This window comes from Ictalurus furcatus, chromosome 3 (genome assembly GCF_023375685.1).
Source record: "Ictalurus furcatus strain D&B chromosome 3, Billie_1.0, whole genome shotgun sequence".
In the NCBI taxonomy this organism is placed as follows: domain Eukaryota; kingdom Metazoa; phylum Chordata; class Actinopteri; order Siluriformes; family Ictaluridae; genus Ictalurus; species Ictalurus furcatus.
In genome coordinates, this window is record NC_071257.1 from 15,194,769 (window position 1) to 15,210,660 (window position 15,892).

Below are 15,892 nucleotides of genomic sequence, written 5' to 3' on the forward strand. Positions count from 1 at the left end.
CTCCACACACCCCACCACCTTTCTGCCTAGAATAGAAATTTCACTTTGAGGAAAAAATGATTAGTACATGATAACAGCTCAAAAGTGGTTAGAGAAGTAATTCATCAGAGAAGAGGAGGGTGGTGAAAATCGTCAGCAGATGGCAATGTTGGCCCAGTGTCTGTCATATTGTTCACACAATGAGCGTGGGTATGCAGCAAAATGCTCATGGCTTTCCCCAAGCTTTAACATGTAATTATCTTTCCTTCCCTTTCAGATTGCTTTTTCCCAGCACAGTAACTTCATGGATCTGGTACAGTTCTTTGTCACATTTTTCAGGTAGGAAACCAAACCCCCCTTTTACATCCTAGTACTCCCAAGCTACCACTGCTGGACTCTTGAGCAAGGCCCTTAACCCTCAAATTACTCAGTTGTATAAATTAGAGGAATGGAAGTCATAAGGGTGTCTGCCATATGCCATAAATGTAAATATTGAATACATAGGTAATCACTTTCCAACACTGAAATGTGTATAGATGTGTATATATGTCGGAAATGTGTGCATCTGTATATCTGCACGTTCTCAGTAGAGTGCATTGTGGCAAGTAATGTGGTACTAATATGGTACTCATCTACGGTTGCGAATAAGAGCATAGTATTCGGAATACATACTCTTTAACACACATGTAAAAGATGTTTGTCTCATTAGTCCTTATTCAGCAACAACAAAACTACTTGGATTAGACTTAGATGTGTACTATGCAATACACACACAGGGGTCGACCATGGTTCTCAATCATTGGTTCTGTCAGTCCAGTCTCTCTGATAAATTACACTGACTCTGCACTCTCTCAGCCTTTGTGCGTGTGTGTGCATGTGTGAATTTTTATTCAGTTAACTCTATGTGGCCTTTAAAAAAAAACACATTTAAAATCCTTTTTGTTAATGTTTAACTGCCGGGAAAAAACAGATTTATTGTTTAACATTTGCTAAAAAACCTATAGATAAGAACACATTGGAGAATATCTGCATTGTTAAATTGCAAAGACCATTGGTTTTTAAGATGTACATTTCAGGTAGTGTTAGTCGTACCAGCATGCATTTGTTTTTTCAGTTCATAAAATGAAATATAGATATTTAAATACCATAACTGAATGCTTAAATCAGGTACTCAAATATAATCAATTTCTGCTAGTGTTCCTGTGTAACAGGTTTAGCAGGTTTGTGCTGTTGAATTATGCTGCAAAATTGGGACCTTTTGTGGCCATCTCTTTCCTGACCCTAGTTAAGTGATATTCCCAAAATTGATTTTGATCCAATTCTCAGTCTTTAGTGCCAGGATTGTCAGTTTTCATCCAAGCATTCATTTCAGTATTTCACTATGGTGATACAACTCTGTATAGTACTGAGAGGGCTCTGTTTCAGTACGACAACTCTTGTTGACTGGCAGTTGCGACGTATGCATCAGGAAAGGGGCATGCTTACCCTGTATTTCATGGCCGACACATTGTCATCATGTCATTTAAACGCCTTTTCTCACTTTACTCAGAATGCTCTCCCTTGAAATGAAATGACCGTTTTGGGGTAAACAGTCTACAGTTCAAGTCGCCAGCTCATCTGCAGACTTGCTCGGCCTCAAATGATAACCTCAAGCTAGTAAACAAGCCAGCCATCTTTTGGCTCCTCTTGATCCTTGTTGCTAGTATCCAAAGTATCTGTCAATGTCTCACAAAGAAAATATTTCGCTGTGGAGGATACAGCCTCTAATGCAGACTAGCACTTCAAACTAGTTTGTTAAACCTGTTGCTTGAGGCTGTATCCCCCACCCCACCACTGTATGTGTTCATTGAGGGCCTTCTGGTTATTGCACAAATTCCCACATGAGACACAGGATGAGAACTCTCACTGGTTTTTGGGGAATTGGAGATTGAAGGTTGAAGACTTCAGTGATCTTGCTTTCATTCCTTCAGCCCCAGGCAGTCCAACTGGATGCTTCAGGGTCTGATGACCACAATGCCGGTATGACCTCATCTTTGAGAAACTTAGCCGAGGGTATGTGCAAAAACGTCAGAAGAGAACTTGGGCATTCCCTGGTCAAGTGTGCTCACCACCAGTTCCCACTATGAGGGGAAGTGGCTGCCAAAGCCAAATGGGCAGTTAGGCAGCCTTTGCTATCCTTCCAGAATGCAGAGAAGAGAGCTGGTTTACATTTTTATTTAACATTTTTAAAATAAACTCTTCCTGTTGTACTGTTTTTTGATATTTTTGCACTTCTCTTGGCATTCTCTTTACAGCTGAAGAATAATGGTGTCAGAAATTTTTTTTTGGAGTCAGTAAATCGTAACAAGGATAAACTATTTTTGGAAGTCGCTTGAAACACTTTTTCAGATGCAGCTGTTACTGTTTGCCTCAGCTAGGTTTCTATCTGTGGTGCTGCTCAATAGGGAACTCAATACGAAACTCGCTGGGGAACTCCATATTAATGCCCATGGTTTTGGAATGAGTTGTTCAACACTCGGGTGTCCACATACTTTTAGCCATATAGTATACGTCTCTTTAGATAGCTCTGCCCGCTTCCCCTTTGTCAGATTTCTGCGCAGGGAGTCCACCTGTACCTTTAGGATCCCAAGAACTGTATGGCTGCACAGAAGGATCCCCTCCACCCTAGCCCAGAAGAATCAGCCTGTCTTTGCATTACAGAGGGCAGTTAGCTACCAAACTGACCAGACACTAGCGTCTCCTTCCCCTCAAAAGTCTCAGTTTCTGAGCCAGTTCCAGTGTCTAGAGTTTCAGCTGAAACCTACTTTGAACTGCCCTGCAAAAAGGAAGTTAAATTGTTGCAGTGAATATTTCCTCAGAGCAATCTTTAAGTCTTACAAGCACACCTTGTTCTCTGATAAATGTGTTTCAAAGCTCTGGTTGCAATCCAGTTTGATCGCTTGTATGTTTTTATGCTTGTTTGATTGTTTTTTACTAGTTTTAACTATGGGTGGCCTCCCTTGAATTGGACCAAACATGTCATGAACACCAGGCTTTTTCTTGCAATGAGTCCTAATGGGCACCATCCTGTTCAAGAAGGTGATCACATCAGCTGTGTGCCTTCAGGACTGGGGTGCCATTCATGAGGGCAGATCGGTACATGTATTAGGGAGCTTGTGCCTATGTAAACTGTTTGGAACTCCTACCAGTTTCTGTAGCCCTGAAGATGTTCTCCTTTTCTTGGAGGGGCACATAAGTCTTGCTCAAACAGTAGTGGCCCATATCAACTGTCAAGGGGGTTGTGGTCCAGTTTGCATTAGCTGGCATGCCAAATGACCATGTGATGCAGAGCATGCTTTCTGTCATTGTAAATCAAGGCACAGAACTGTTGTATAGATGTAGTCCCTGTTACAGGGATTGGAACCTGCACAAATAGGTGGTGGATCAGATCTGGATGCAGTCCAAAAGCCACTATAGTTCTTTTTGCCACCAAGGAGAATGCTCAGTGACTTCCTACATACTCCCCTTAACCTCCTTTAAGTGAAAATGATTTAGGAAAGAGCAACGTGAAAACTGTTTACATTAAGATTAACATACATGTTCTGTTAGGTTCAACTTTGTCATTGTCAGTAGTGCAAGTACAGAGACAGTGAAATGCTGTATAGTATGGTGTCTTGTGCTAATGTTTATTTATTAGGCGGAGGCTGGCAGTTAACGCTTAGAAGCTGAGTTCAGCATAATATGAGGAGTAAGGTGAGCTTTCTTCAGGCTCTTCAGAAAGTACGGGTGCTGTTGTGCCTTTTTGAGAAGAGAGGAGCTGTTGAGGTTCCAGGAAAGGTCCGCAGAGATGTGGACACCCAGAAAATTGAATCTAGCGACCCGCTCTACCTCAGTCTTGTTAATAAAGATAACGGTGTGTTTGTGGCTCCTCAAGGACTTCCAGTAGTCCACAATCAGTTCTTTTGGTTTTCTGGGTGTTAAGGTCAAGGTTGTGATACAGGTTATTAAAGAGAGACAAACTGCACAAACACATCACTACATGCATAAACTAATATACAACCCACCAAATATTTATTTATTATAAGCATTTGTAAGGCAAAGTCGTACAAATGGGCAAAGATTCTGTCTTTACATTCCTTTAGTCCTCCTAGTTAGTACATTCATTTCATTATTAATAATGGAAAGTTTTGGGTTTTTAAAAAAATAGTTAGGATTCCATCAAGAGAAATTATGTTTTCCTCTTTCTTTCCTGTTTTGTTGCAGCTGTTTCCTGTCTCTTCTGCTGGTGGCAGCAGTTGTGTGGAAGATCAAGCAGAGTTGCTGGGCATCCCGACGACGAGAGGTCAGTGCCTTAGCAACAACCGTCCTGAAACTCAGTTTGTGTTCACACTGCAGATAACTCTTAACGCACCAAAGAATATGAATTTCCTTGGTCACACTGTCATTCTCAAATTACTTCTGATCTCTGTACCATAGAGAGCATTAAACAAATGCTAAATACCACTGATCTACTGTCGAACTTTCCCTCAGTAAGAAATTCCAGCTGGCGTAGCCAATAGGAAACAATATGCCATCATACTGTATTTCTGTAGCAGTATGGCTTCTGTGTTGACCTATGTTGCATCAGCCTCCTGTCCCTGTCTTCACATAATACTGTCCAGTTTCCCTTCCTCATCAAATGAATCAAAAGCACAGTTATAACTGAAAAATTGGGAACTAAGTTCTTGGTGCGTTACTGTGATTCATTACCGATCTTCACCACACTGTCTTCGTTCACCTCTATCTCCTACCCAGTGCTCTGTGAACTCAAACCTGCTGGCTGCCAGGAGACTTAGAACTTGATGAATCCTGGCCTGTCTTGTTTATGACCTTTCCAAATAATCTATTAAATTCAAGCAACTTGCCACTAAACATAAAGATATATAATGTTCTGTAAACAGATTTATTTCAGCCAGTTCATTTTCTGTCCTGAAAGTGGAAAATCTCATGCCCCTTACTCCTTTTGTGTTCTTCTGCAATTCTGTAGGTTGAATTTCCCAACCCCCTCCTTCTGGACTCCCCCTAAATCATACTACAGCACTTTTGTCTGTCCAGGGGATGTGGACTACACTGAGAACACTAAGGCTGTGTAAATTTGTTACTGTTGGAAATATGTTATTTCACTACTTCTGTTGCCATATTGAGCATGTGACTAGGATAAAGCAGTTACTGAACATGAATGAATGAATGCACACAAGAGTGTTCTCTACAGTTAAGTAGCTGACTACTAGCTTTATTATATAAACCTAGACATACCTTCATTTGTGTCCTCAATTGTTGAAACATAGTTGGAGGTTGTTGCTCTTCGAACACTTCATATGCACAGTCGTACACCTTTCAGTAATGTTTAAAAATAATAATAATAATAATAATAATAATTTTACAATTAATTAATGTTTGCATTTTATAAAGTTTGTATTTTAAAAATCCTGGCTTTGAGCTTGCTAGCTAACCACAGTGGCTGATGAACTACTAAGTAAAATTCAAGCTCTGTATGTATGCACCAATAGGAAATAATGTAACATAATATACACAAAATGACATACCTTGCAAGGCATGTGCTGGATTTGTGTGAAACAGAAATTAAAACTGCCATAATGCCTTAATGTTTTTTACTGTTAATGAAAGAAGCAGAATGGTCTCTTTCAAGATGACAATGCCTCTATCCACAGGCTTTGTGGCCTCGATGGATGTTGCTGTGGCTGTTGGTCGTCTTCCTTGGGTAGACTGTAATTGCTAAGAACAGTTTACACTCAAGTGTCAATCACTGAACAGTTGATAACTTCAGTTTGATATGATAGACTTAAAAGTAAAACTAACGATGCTCACACTCAAGTTCCTTTTCACACACTTAACACACTTATCACTACATGACTGTGTACTATACAGTTATAGAAGTGAAATGATTTATAATCACACTCTCTGATGTCACCCAGAAGAGGATGGGTTCCCTTTTGAGTCAAGTTCCTCTCAAGGTTTCTTCCCCATGTCGCCTCCTGGAGTTTTTCCCTCGTCACCGTCACCTCTGGCTTGCTCATTCTGGATAAATTAAAATTTTATATTTAGATTTCTGCAAAACTGCTTTGTGACAATGTCCATGGTTAAAAGCACTATTGTATAACCTGGTGTGTGTGAGGGTGCAGAGGAAGACTCAGGAGGCAGGCTGTGCTCAGGGCTCGCGTTTATTCAATCTGCGCTTTTGCTCGACCACGCCCCCACTGACAAAATTATGTAAATAAAATGGCTTGTATATTAACCCCTGTGGGAATATCCGTCAATATATAGGTGCATCTCAAAAAATTTGAATATCGTGGAGAAGTTAGTTTTTTTCCATAATTTAATTCAAAAAGTGGAACTTTCATATAGTTTAGATTCATTACACAAAGTGAAATATTTCAGGCCTTTTTTTGTTTTAATCTTGATGATTAACGCTTACAGCTCATGGAAATCAAAAATCCAGTACCTCAAAATATTATAATAAAGAATTTATAATATTGTCACAGTGTCACATTCCTAGTGTCAAGCCACTCCTGAACTGAGATGACATCAGAAGCATCTTGCCTGGGCTAAGGAGAAAAAGAACTGTCCCTTTACTCAGTGGTCCAAAGTCCTCTTTTCAGATTAAAGTAAATTTTGCATTTCATTTGGAAATTAAGGTCCCAGAGTCTGGAGGAAGAGTCGAGAGGACCAGAATCCTAGTTGCTTGAAGTCCAGTGTGAAGTTTCCACAGTCAGTGATGATTTGGGGTGTCATGTCATCTGCTGGTGTTGATCCACTGTGTTTTCTTAAGTCGAGAGTCAATGCAGCATCTACCAGGAGATTTTAGAGCACTTCATGCTTCCACCTGCTGACGAGCTTTATGGAGATGCTGATTTCCTTTTCCTGCAGGACTTGGCACCGGCCCACAGTGCCAAAACTACTAGTAACTGGTTTGCTGACGATGTTATTACTGCGCTTGATTGGCCAGCCAACTCGCCTGACCTGAACCCCATAGAGAATCTATGATCGACACCAGACCCAACAATACAGACGAGCTGAAGGCCGCTATCAAAGCAACCTGGGCTTCCATAACACCTCAGCAGTGCCACAGGCTGATTGCCTCCATGCCACGCCACATTGATGCAGTAATTTGTGCAAAAGGATTAAAGCCCTGACCGAGTATTGAGTGCATAAATTAACATACTTTTCAGAGGGTCGATATTTCTGTATTATAAATTCTTTATTCTAATGTTTTGAGATACTGGATTTTTGATTTCCATGAGCTGTAAGCTGTAATCATCAGATTTAAAACAAAAAAAGACTTGAAATATTTCTAGAGTATATGAAAGTTCCATATTTTGAATTAAATTACCGAAAACAATTAACTTTTCTGTATGTACTAATGTGAAATGCTTCCTCTTACTTAGTTTTCTTCCAGCCACTCACTTTTCCCCTTAACCATTTAGGTTAATATTGCATTTTCAACAGGCTGCAGTGAACTACACCTAAAGAGCTTAAAGAACTGTTTTTGTCTGTTGTTAGAAAAACGTGTGTGTGCAGAAATGTTTACTGTCTGCCTTTTGAAACAGTGCTGTCCTCTCCTGTGTAATGTCTAAAGGTTGCACATAGCATTTAGGAATGTTTAGTCAGGCGTTCCTGATTGAATGAGAAGCATCCAGATACATTAATCCACCAGATCTCAGACATCACAAAAATGTTCTGAAGCTTATGCTTTTTTTGTGTTCTGTTGATTTGTCATTGCGCAATGCCATTCTCAGTTCCTTCACATTTAAAGAGCTGGGACAATGAGGAAAAGCAGAATGATTCAAGGTGACTCCATCTCTTTGATGCACATTTTTATTGGATCAACTTACTAACACTCCAGCTAGCCAGGACTTTTTCAGCTGTGGGGTTATTAAGTGTGTGAACATGTGATGAAATGATGCATACCAAACTCTTGAGCATATGCAGCAACTCTCTGGATGCATTTCTATTCAAGGTCACCCCCCCCCCTCTTTTCACAGATACATACACACATTCAGAGGCATGGGCCATTAGTGTTTTCAGAAAGCCCTGATGTGGATGTTAATTGTTTTCCTGTTAACCTAATGCAAGTGTGTCGCTCTCACTTGCACACACTCTCTGCTATAAGGCAATAATATTAAATCCTTTAATCAGTAGTCTTTAGGGTAGAGTAGGATTAATTAGAGATCTAAATTAAGCATCATTTGAGGAATATATTTACACTCTCCTAGGCTAATCTCTACCAGTGTCGAGTTATCTTTTAATCTTAAAAGTCACATTAGAGGTCACATGGGTGAGCTCATGATTGATCAGAAATGGAAGAGATCTCCCATGTTGTGTAAACTTCACGCATCTCCCTTTACTGATTTTCTGTTTTAGAATATCCTACACATATATAAATATTATATAAATTTCCGATAGGAAAGGTTCACCCAGACCCCAGCTGTACAGCTGGACACAGTTAACCAACTCTCTCTTCAGCATAATGAATAAAAATGTTTATATATTAACAAAAATATCAGAATAAAATCCTTTCATCAAAATAAGCTGCAGCAAAGTCAGACTGTATCTAAGTCTGTAACTAAAGTTCTGGCGTGTCTTAAAGCGTAAAAAGATTGTCGTTAGTTAGTGATTAGTATGTTGGGCCAATCACAGGCTACACTGTTTTTTTTTTTTAGAAGCTTTAAAACTTCGTCAAACTTGTAGCTTGGTCAAACACACTGAATGCTAGAGAGGTCACTTTTTTTGCTTTCACTTGCCTTCATTTTTTTGTTAATTGCTTAGCATTTTTACTGAAATGTTCCTTTGCCACAGAAATATGCAGTCTGCCACATGACTCATTTCAGTCCTAGGCCAAGACGTGATATTTGACTTCCAAGATAGTTAACTGTTTAGCAAATTGCAATGAAGTCGTATTTTCCTGAAAGTGTGTAGGGAAGGGGAACAGAAAATACAAGTTTACAACAGGTGGAAATCCATGACCCGTACCAAGCAGCTTCAGTTTAATGCTCATGTAATCCCTACACTTCAGTCTATGAGGTTTAACTTCTTACATCAGTGACCTCAGTAGGATTTTTTTTCACCCTGTAAACTGTAAGTAAGGGCTTTCAAAAGTAGGGAAATCTGATCTCTGTGTAGTTCAGTTGAAGTTGGAAGGTGCAATTGCCTGAATAAGTGCAAGTTCCCTTCTCATATTCAAACATTGCACATACAAAAATGTGCTTCCTAATGTTGAGATGCCGGATCAATACTTCAGTTTCCCATCTTACTGCTCAATAGTACATCAAAGGGCAAATTACTGTGTGCTTTTAAAATCCTACTGTGTGTGCTGTGAGCACAAAGAGGCAGTGAAAAAGTAAGGAGCTCTGAATACAGAATGCTTTAGTGTGATGCGATTTAATTCTCTTTCTGTGTCTTTGTCTGTTTTTCCTCTTGGTCTTTTTTTGTCATTTATCATCACGGAAACACAAGATTTTTATGTTCCATTTGATTCTCAAAGGGTCCATTACTGTGCATATTTACATATCACAAGCAGCTTGTTTCACTGTCAGTGATTTGGTTCATGATTGCTTCTTGCCTTTATCTGCATACAAAGTTGAGCATGTATGCGGATGGTTGTGTGTATTTGTAAGTCTGCTGCATTATCTTGCTCTTTCTCCACTTTCTCAGCAACTCCTGCGAGAGATGCAGCAGATGGCCAGTCGGCCGTTCGCCACCATCAATGTTGCCTTGGAGACGGACGAGGAGCCGCCTGACCTGATTGGTGGAAATGTGAAGGTGAGTGTGACCTTCTAGATTATGACATTATGGCTAGGCTTGAGATCATGTTAATAATTACATTTTTCACGAGGCTAGACCTCGTCACTCATCTTTATTAACCAGCTGAGTCAGCCGGCCGCAGTGACCATTTTGTACTCTCTGAAAGCTGCTCATCTGTTTCCCCACAGGTCTCACTTGCTCTGTTTGCCTGCAGCCTAATAATTGATAGCTCAGTTAAAACAACACCCTTCATCTTAACACCTTAATTGGACTGGAGTAAAGCGATTGAGGGCAAACTGAATTCAGTTTCTGATTGAACCAGGTGGCCAATACATTTAATAATCTGCTAAATAAAAGTCTATAAACCTTTTGATAGTTTTTAATTTCATTATTGGATTGTTTGCATACATTCTGTGCTAGTGTGTTTGTATTTTTTATATTACACTCTCTGAGTGTAGAACATGGTCATGGAAGTTTGGATGTTCTCATATCAATTTTTATGCCTCTACTACCAATTGGAGAAGGCATTATTTTCTTGGCTTAGTGAGATGTCTCAAGGATGAGTAGTTGAATGTTTGTAGGATTTATATGGAATTAACATTGTACATGTAGCAGATGAACTGATTCGATTTTGAAATGGCTCAGGGCCAAGGTTACACCAAGGTCTGCAAATGTCTGATATAGATTTTCTTCAATAACTTACTTCCTGTTTGAAGTATATTTTAATTGTATTTCAGGCAAACAAATCCCCATCAACACTGCCAGCCCAGAGTTCTACTTGTTTCATCTTTGAAATGATACCGCTATCAGAGCTCTGTGTACTGGCTGATGTTCACTACTAACATCCTCACAGGTTCCCAACCCCCTGTACACCCTGTTCTACACATATTAGTTTCCCTGCTCCCAGCACACCTGATCCAGTTAATCAGCTAATTAACAACCGTTGCTGAGTTGAAGTGGGTGTGTTAGAGCAGGGAAAACAATTAAATGTGCAGAACAGAGGGTACTTCAGGACCAAGGTTGGAAACATGTGCTCTAAGTAACCACGCTGACTCTGGGGTAACTGTTGTAGAGTTATGTGAAACATTGCATCCACGATGGCAACAAGGCATAGGCAAGCCAATGTGAAATGTTTGTGTTGTCAGTCAATACACACAAATAAATCACTCGAAAAATATGTCCAGTTCATACCAATACAGATCAAGAATTACAAGCTGGTATTGACACCAGTACTGATACTCAGTATAGAATTGGTACATCCCTCCCTGTAAGGAAAGACTACACAAAAACTACACATGAAGCGCATTAAATTAGTATTTCAAAGCTGAATGTTGTGGGCCATAAATAATTACTTTCTGTTCAGTAAGACATTTGAGTACATTTAACGTGTTCAAAACACAAGCAGTGCAATTGAAAACTTTGAAAACTGTTTTATACACTGACAGGATTCATAAGCGTGTTGCTGTTATGGTAACATTGACATTACTGAGTTGAGTTTTATGTTAAAGAAGAAAACCGTAGTATCGTACATAGATCTGCACCGAGCATTCACACTGTGTATGTGTAGACTAGTACATCATCACACTGGAATATATCTAGAGCTTCAGTATAGTCTAATCCATGTGTGGGTGTGTGTGCACGCGCGTGCACATGCGTGTGTTAGTATTCATAGCAAAACATAGTTCTATATTTTGATGTGATTCATCTTGGCTACGGTTTCACTGGAACTCTCCAAATTTTTTCCCAGGGTAGTGGGACAGCCCTGAAGCATAGATTCAATTTAGATTTATCTCTTTTTCATGTTCTCTCTTTTTCCATTCCTCTCTCTCTCTCTCTCTCTCTCTCACTCACACACACACACTTATAGAGACTTCTGCTTTTAAAATGTTTCAGAAAAACTCCATAAAATGGAACAAGTACTAGATAGGGGAGTGAATGGAAAGGAAGCGAATTACAGTTTTGATGTTTCCTGTCCTATGTGCTGTTCACAGAGGATGCAGAACATTCTCTTACCCATGGGGAAACAGCAACAAAACCACTGATTATTGAAAGTATGGACTTTTGTGAAACCAAGGACCAATAGCCAAGCTGGCATTGATCAGTGAAAGTATGAGCTTGTGCTGTAGAAATCCTGAGTGATGCAGCTATGTGGCAGCTGCCTCAGCACCAAGCACTTCTAAAGGACCGCCCACAGACTCCCTGCCAGAAACACACAGAAGAGACTAGTTGTCTAAGCATTTCCAAGTGATTGTCAAATAGCTTGAGAATAAACTTGCCAGGAAATATTCAAATAGAGGTGGAGAAAACGTAAGAGACTGGAATTTAATGTAATCTGTTTTTCACTAGATGGCAGTAGGTGTACATATCGGAAGCAGACACTTCATAAATGTAACACTATTAATAATAATTGTCATAGTGCTAGTAATAGCTTGATGGATAGGTTGTGCACACAATAGCTTGTTGACGGTCTGAACAAAAATGTGGTCCATTCAGAATACAAGATGTACCACTCGTGTGATCCAATCCGCATTATGTCCAAGAGATTGCTGAGTTTATTTCCCTCCTAATTGCAGTATAACAATGTTGTTTACTGCTAGAAATATGGCATCAGAATCTGTCCCAGAACTCTTTAAGCTAATGAAAGTAGTTTCATTATATTCTCAAGTTGCTGAGAAAGTCTAGAGATAGTTTAGTGGCTCAGTGGTTACTCTGTGTTAGTGACCAGAAAAAAATGAGTGAGTTTTAATCTCAGGTCTACCAGAGAGCCATTTACACAACCTTACTGTTAACCCAAAACTGCTCAGTTGTATACTTGGGTTGTATACAGATCATATCTCGGTTGTTCCTTTGCATAAATGGGATAAATTTGCCAAATGACTTAATCAGTGGGTTAGATATAGCTGTTTAATTAAGATTACACATGGCTGTACATAACTCATTGAGTAACCAGCCAAACTACAATAAAAGGCAAGATTCTTTCATACAGGACATGCATGCATCACTGTATCATTTTGGGGTTTTTTTGTGATGTTAGAATGTGCATTTTGCATGTTCTAAGAGAAAAAGGTTCGCATTGCTCCTGTTTCAATGGTTCAACCCAGTGCATTCTGATAACTTAGACGGGTGCAAACAGAATAAGTGCTGGAACACCCTGAGTCATGTAATCATGTCCTTGTTATATTTAATATATATATATATATATATATATATATATATATATATATATATATATATATATATATATATATATATATATATACACACAGAATGTCGATAGTTAAATATGATGACTCTTAGAACTCATATTTCAAGATATAATACATAAATGTTGTGTTTTTTAGACAATGGCATGACTCAGTTGGCTCCATGTTTAAAGGACATGGATACACTTGTGAATTAAAATGCACACAGCCTTAAGATATGCCTTTGTGCAAACACGTATAAGCGATTGCACAGGCCATTGTGATTTTCTTGATGAACTAGTGACAGAAATCACACTCTGCTATTGACAAATCAGCAGACCAAAGAGGTTTTATGTCATCAGTTTGTTAGCTCAGCCCAGTATGTTCTATTCCTAATGAAAAGCTGCAGAACTGTACATGCTGGAAAACTAGTTTCTGTAGCCAGAGTAAGATTCGGGATAATTTGGGTTGTATTGAAGCTCAGTGGGGTGGTGGATCTCCAGAAACAGGGGTTTTATGTAATTTTATTGTCCTGTCCTGTATTAAAACATGTTAGGCACATTAAGACCTGACCAATGATCAGTTTTCACTTCCTGCATGATGATAAACTGTGCACGACACGATTGTGTGATGTCTTAGTAGACTAATCTATTATTTATTTATTTTTATTTTTTTAAAGGATCATTTCTGAACCTCCTAGTTGTTTGCATGCCTGATGTGATGTATTTTGATGTGAAGTCTGCTAAAGACGTTGATGTAAAATTATTTTACATCAACGTAACAGATTTTGTAATTGCCAAGTTGTCTTGTTTAATTTCATTCATAATTCTAATTCATTACATGTTGGAGTATCATAGCTCTTTTCTAAATAATTTTTCTTGGCACTAAATTTTTCTTGGTATTGTTTTGCGGGACACAACCCCCTCCATGTGATATTAAATCACAAAGGGAAATGCAAATAAGTATGCATCGGCTGATACTGTCTGGCTCATGTGCAAGTATGCTGCTGCTACCATCACCCAGTGGGGATCATTAGAAAACATTAGAAAATGAACGGTTTTATGTCCTGCTAGTAGTAGAGCCAGAATGAAGTTTTCCTTCTTCTATAATTCTGGGGATTATTATATGTTACACTTTGTTTGTCCAAAAACATCCGGATGGCAGATGTTCTCAGTCCTGCCACATGAGCCCTAGCTTGATTGGTTGTATAACCTTATCGTCATATGGAGTAAACAAGATCAGTCTAGAGCAGTCTGTTTTCTCCAGAAATAGCTATGTGATGTTTCTAGGCTATTCCTGAACGTTCCAAAAAGCATGATACTAACCACCTAGCAACTTTAACCTCCCGCTCTGTGGTCCTCATCTCTGTTCTCACCTGCCTCTTTCTAGCTGCCTGCCCCCCCCCCCTCTCTTTATATATGAATTAATTATAAGAGTTAATTAAACAGAACCTGTGTTTTGCTAGCTCAGTCTGGTTGCCTTAGATAATCTCTCTAGTCCAACCAGAATACACCCACACCCACACATTTCTAGACACATTACTTTTAAAGGCTATAATTAAATTTTCTGAAGAGGTCCACAATAGAATAAGACATGAGTTTAAAGAGTGCAAGGTAAAGGCAAAAGGAGGCAAGGCTGTGAGGTCTTGCACAATAGGTGTGTGAGTGTGATGGAGCATGAGCTCGTGAGTCTTGGGGAATGACAGCGAAATAAATGATTAAATCGGGTGAGTGTTGGAATGTGTTTGAGTGGAAGAGTGAAGCTGTGCCATGATTTCGCTTCCAAGTGAGGAAGAGGGCATGTGCTTTTAGTCCTGGCCAGGTTATGTACACCCACTGACTAAAGAAACCACAATAATTAAACTTGTATTACGCTATTTCAGGCTGTGTTTGTGTGTGTGTGTGTGTGTGTATATGTGTATTAGCGGTGTGACCTCTAATCTGTACCTGTTTAGTACTCAAAATATTCATATCCGTTTTTGTGTTTGGATTTAAACCGGACTGGGGAAAAACAGGGCTACTGGTAATAGAAGTCATTTTTCATTCAAATTATAACAACAAATAGCAAGTTTCAGAACATAATATTTAGTCCCGTTGGAGAGTAGTCATTTTAGAATGATGGAAAAACATGTGCAATAACATTGTTTAAATTAGTTAAATATTTTTTTAAACCCCACAGAGGTACTCTATGTACAGTGTAACTTGCTCTTTTTGTTTTTTTGTTTTGTTTTGTTTTGTTTTTTTGTTCCAAGAGCAAGGTTGCCAGCTTCCATGTATAAAATATCCATGTGTTACAGGTATAGTAAACTGCAAATTAGAAACGCACACTACTTGTTTCCCATAAAAACATGAAAGAGAAATGTGTATAAAAAAAATCCTTGTATATTTTAGTTTAGTGTGAAGTCATTTTATGTGTTTTTTTTTTTTTTTTTTTATTGAAAGTGGGCTGGGAATTTTGCTGAAACCCTCCCCCTGAGCTTCAGTGAGAGCTGTTCTTTAAAGTTCAACATTAAAATTAAAAACCTTGCAACTTTTTTTTTTTTTTGGTAGTTGTTTCATCTGGTGAGATCCCAGTCTCTGAGACTGGCAAGCTTTGTTTTATTTAAAAAAAAAAAAAAGGGGAATATTCTGCCTATTGTCTGTATTTATATTTGTTTAGTACATCATATCTGTTCAGTCCAAATGATGTATTTGTTTACACCCCTAGTATGTATGTATGTATGTTTGTGTGGTCATATTTTTATATCCTACTGGGGAACAAATTTCCTCACAAGGACAGGAATATCTGGCATGTTTGACCTACTGGGGAAATTTTGATGATACCCTTGAGGAACAAATGCAGCTTTTATTAAAAACTTAAGAGCCACAATGTTTCCTTTTGGTTACTGATCTTAAGTTTAGAGTTAGATTTAGGTGTAGGCGTAGCACTAATTAGCTATGATAATAATGGTC

At 38.8% G+C, this 15,892-nt stretch overlaps 1 protein-coding gene across 4 annotated transcripts in view; it reads left to right on the plus strand.

Annotated features, from left to right (window-relative positions):
• The window catches only part of atrn (attractin), a 68,365-nt gene that overhangs the window by 49,157 nt on the left and 3,316 nt on the right, over positions 1 to 15,892 (plus strand). For 2 of the 4 annotated variants that reach the window (XM_053620957.1, XM_053620958.1), the window contains exons 26-28: positions 257 to 318; positions 4,222 to 4,300; positions 9,670 to 9,777. In XM_053620957.1, coding sequence (XP_053476932.1) covers positions 257 to 318; positions 4,222 to 4,300; positions 9,670 to 9,777 — 249 coding nt within the window. The other 2 variants (XM_053620959.1, XM_053620960.1) reach the window with 2 other exon arrangements.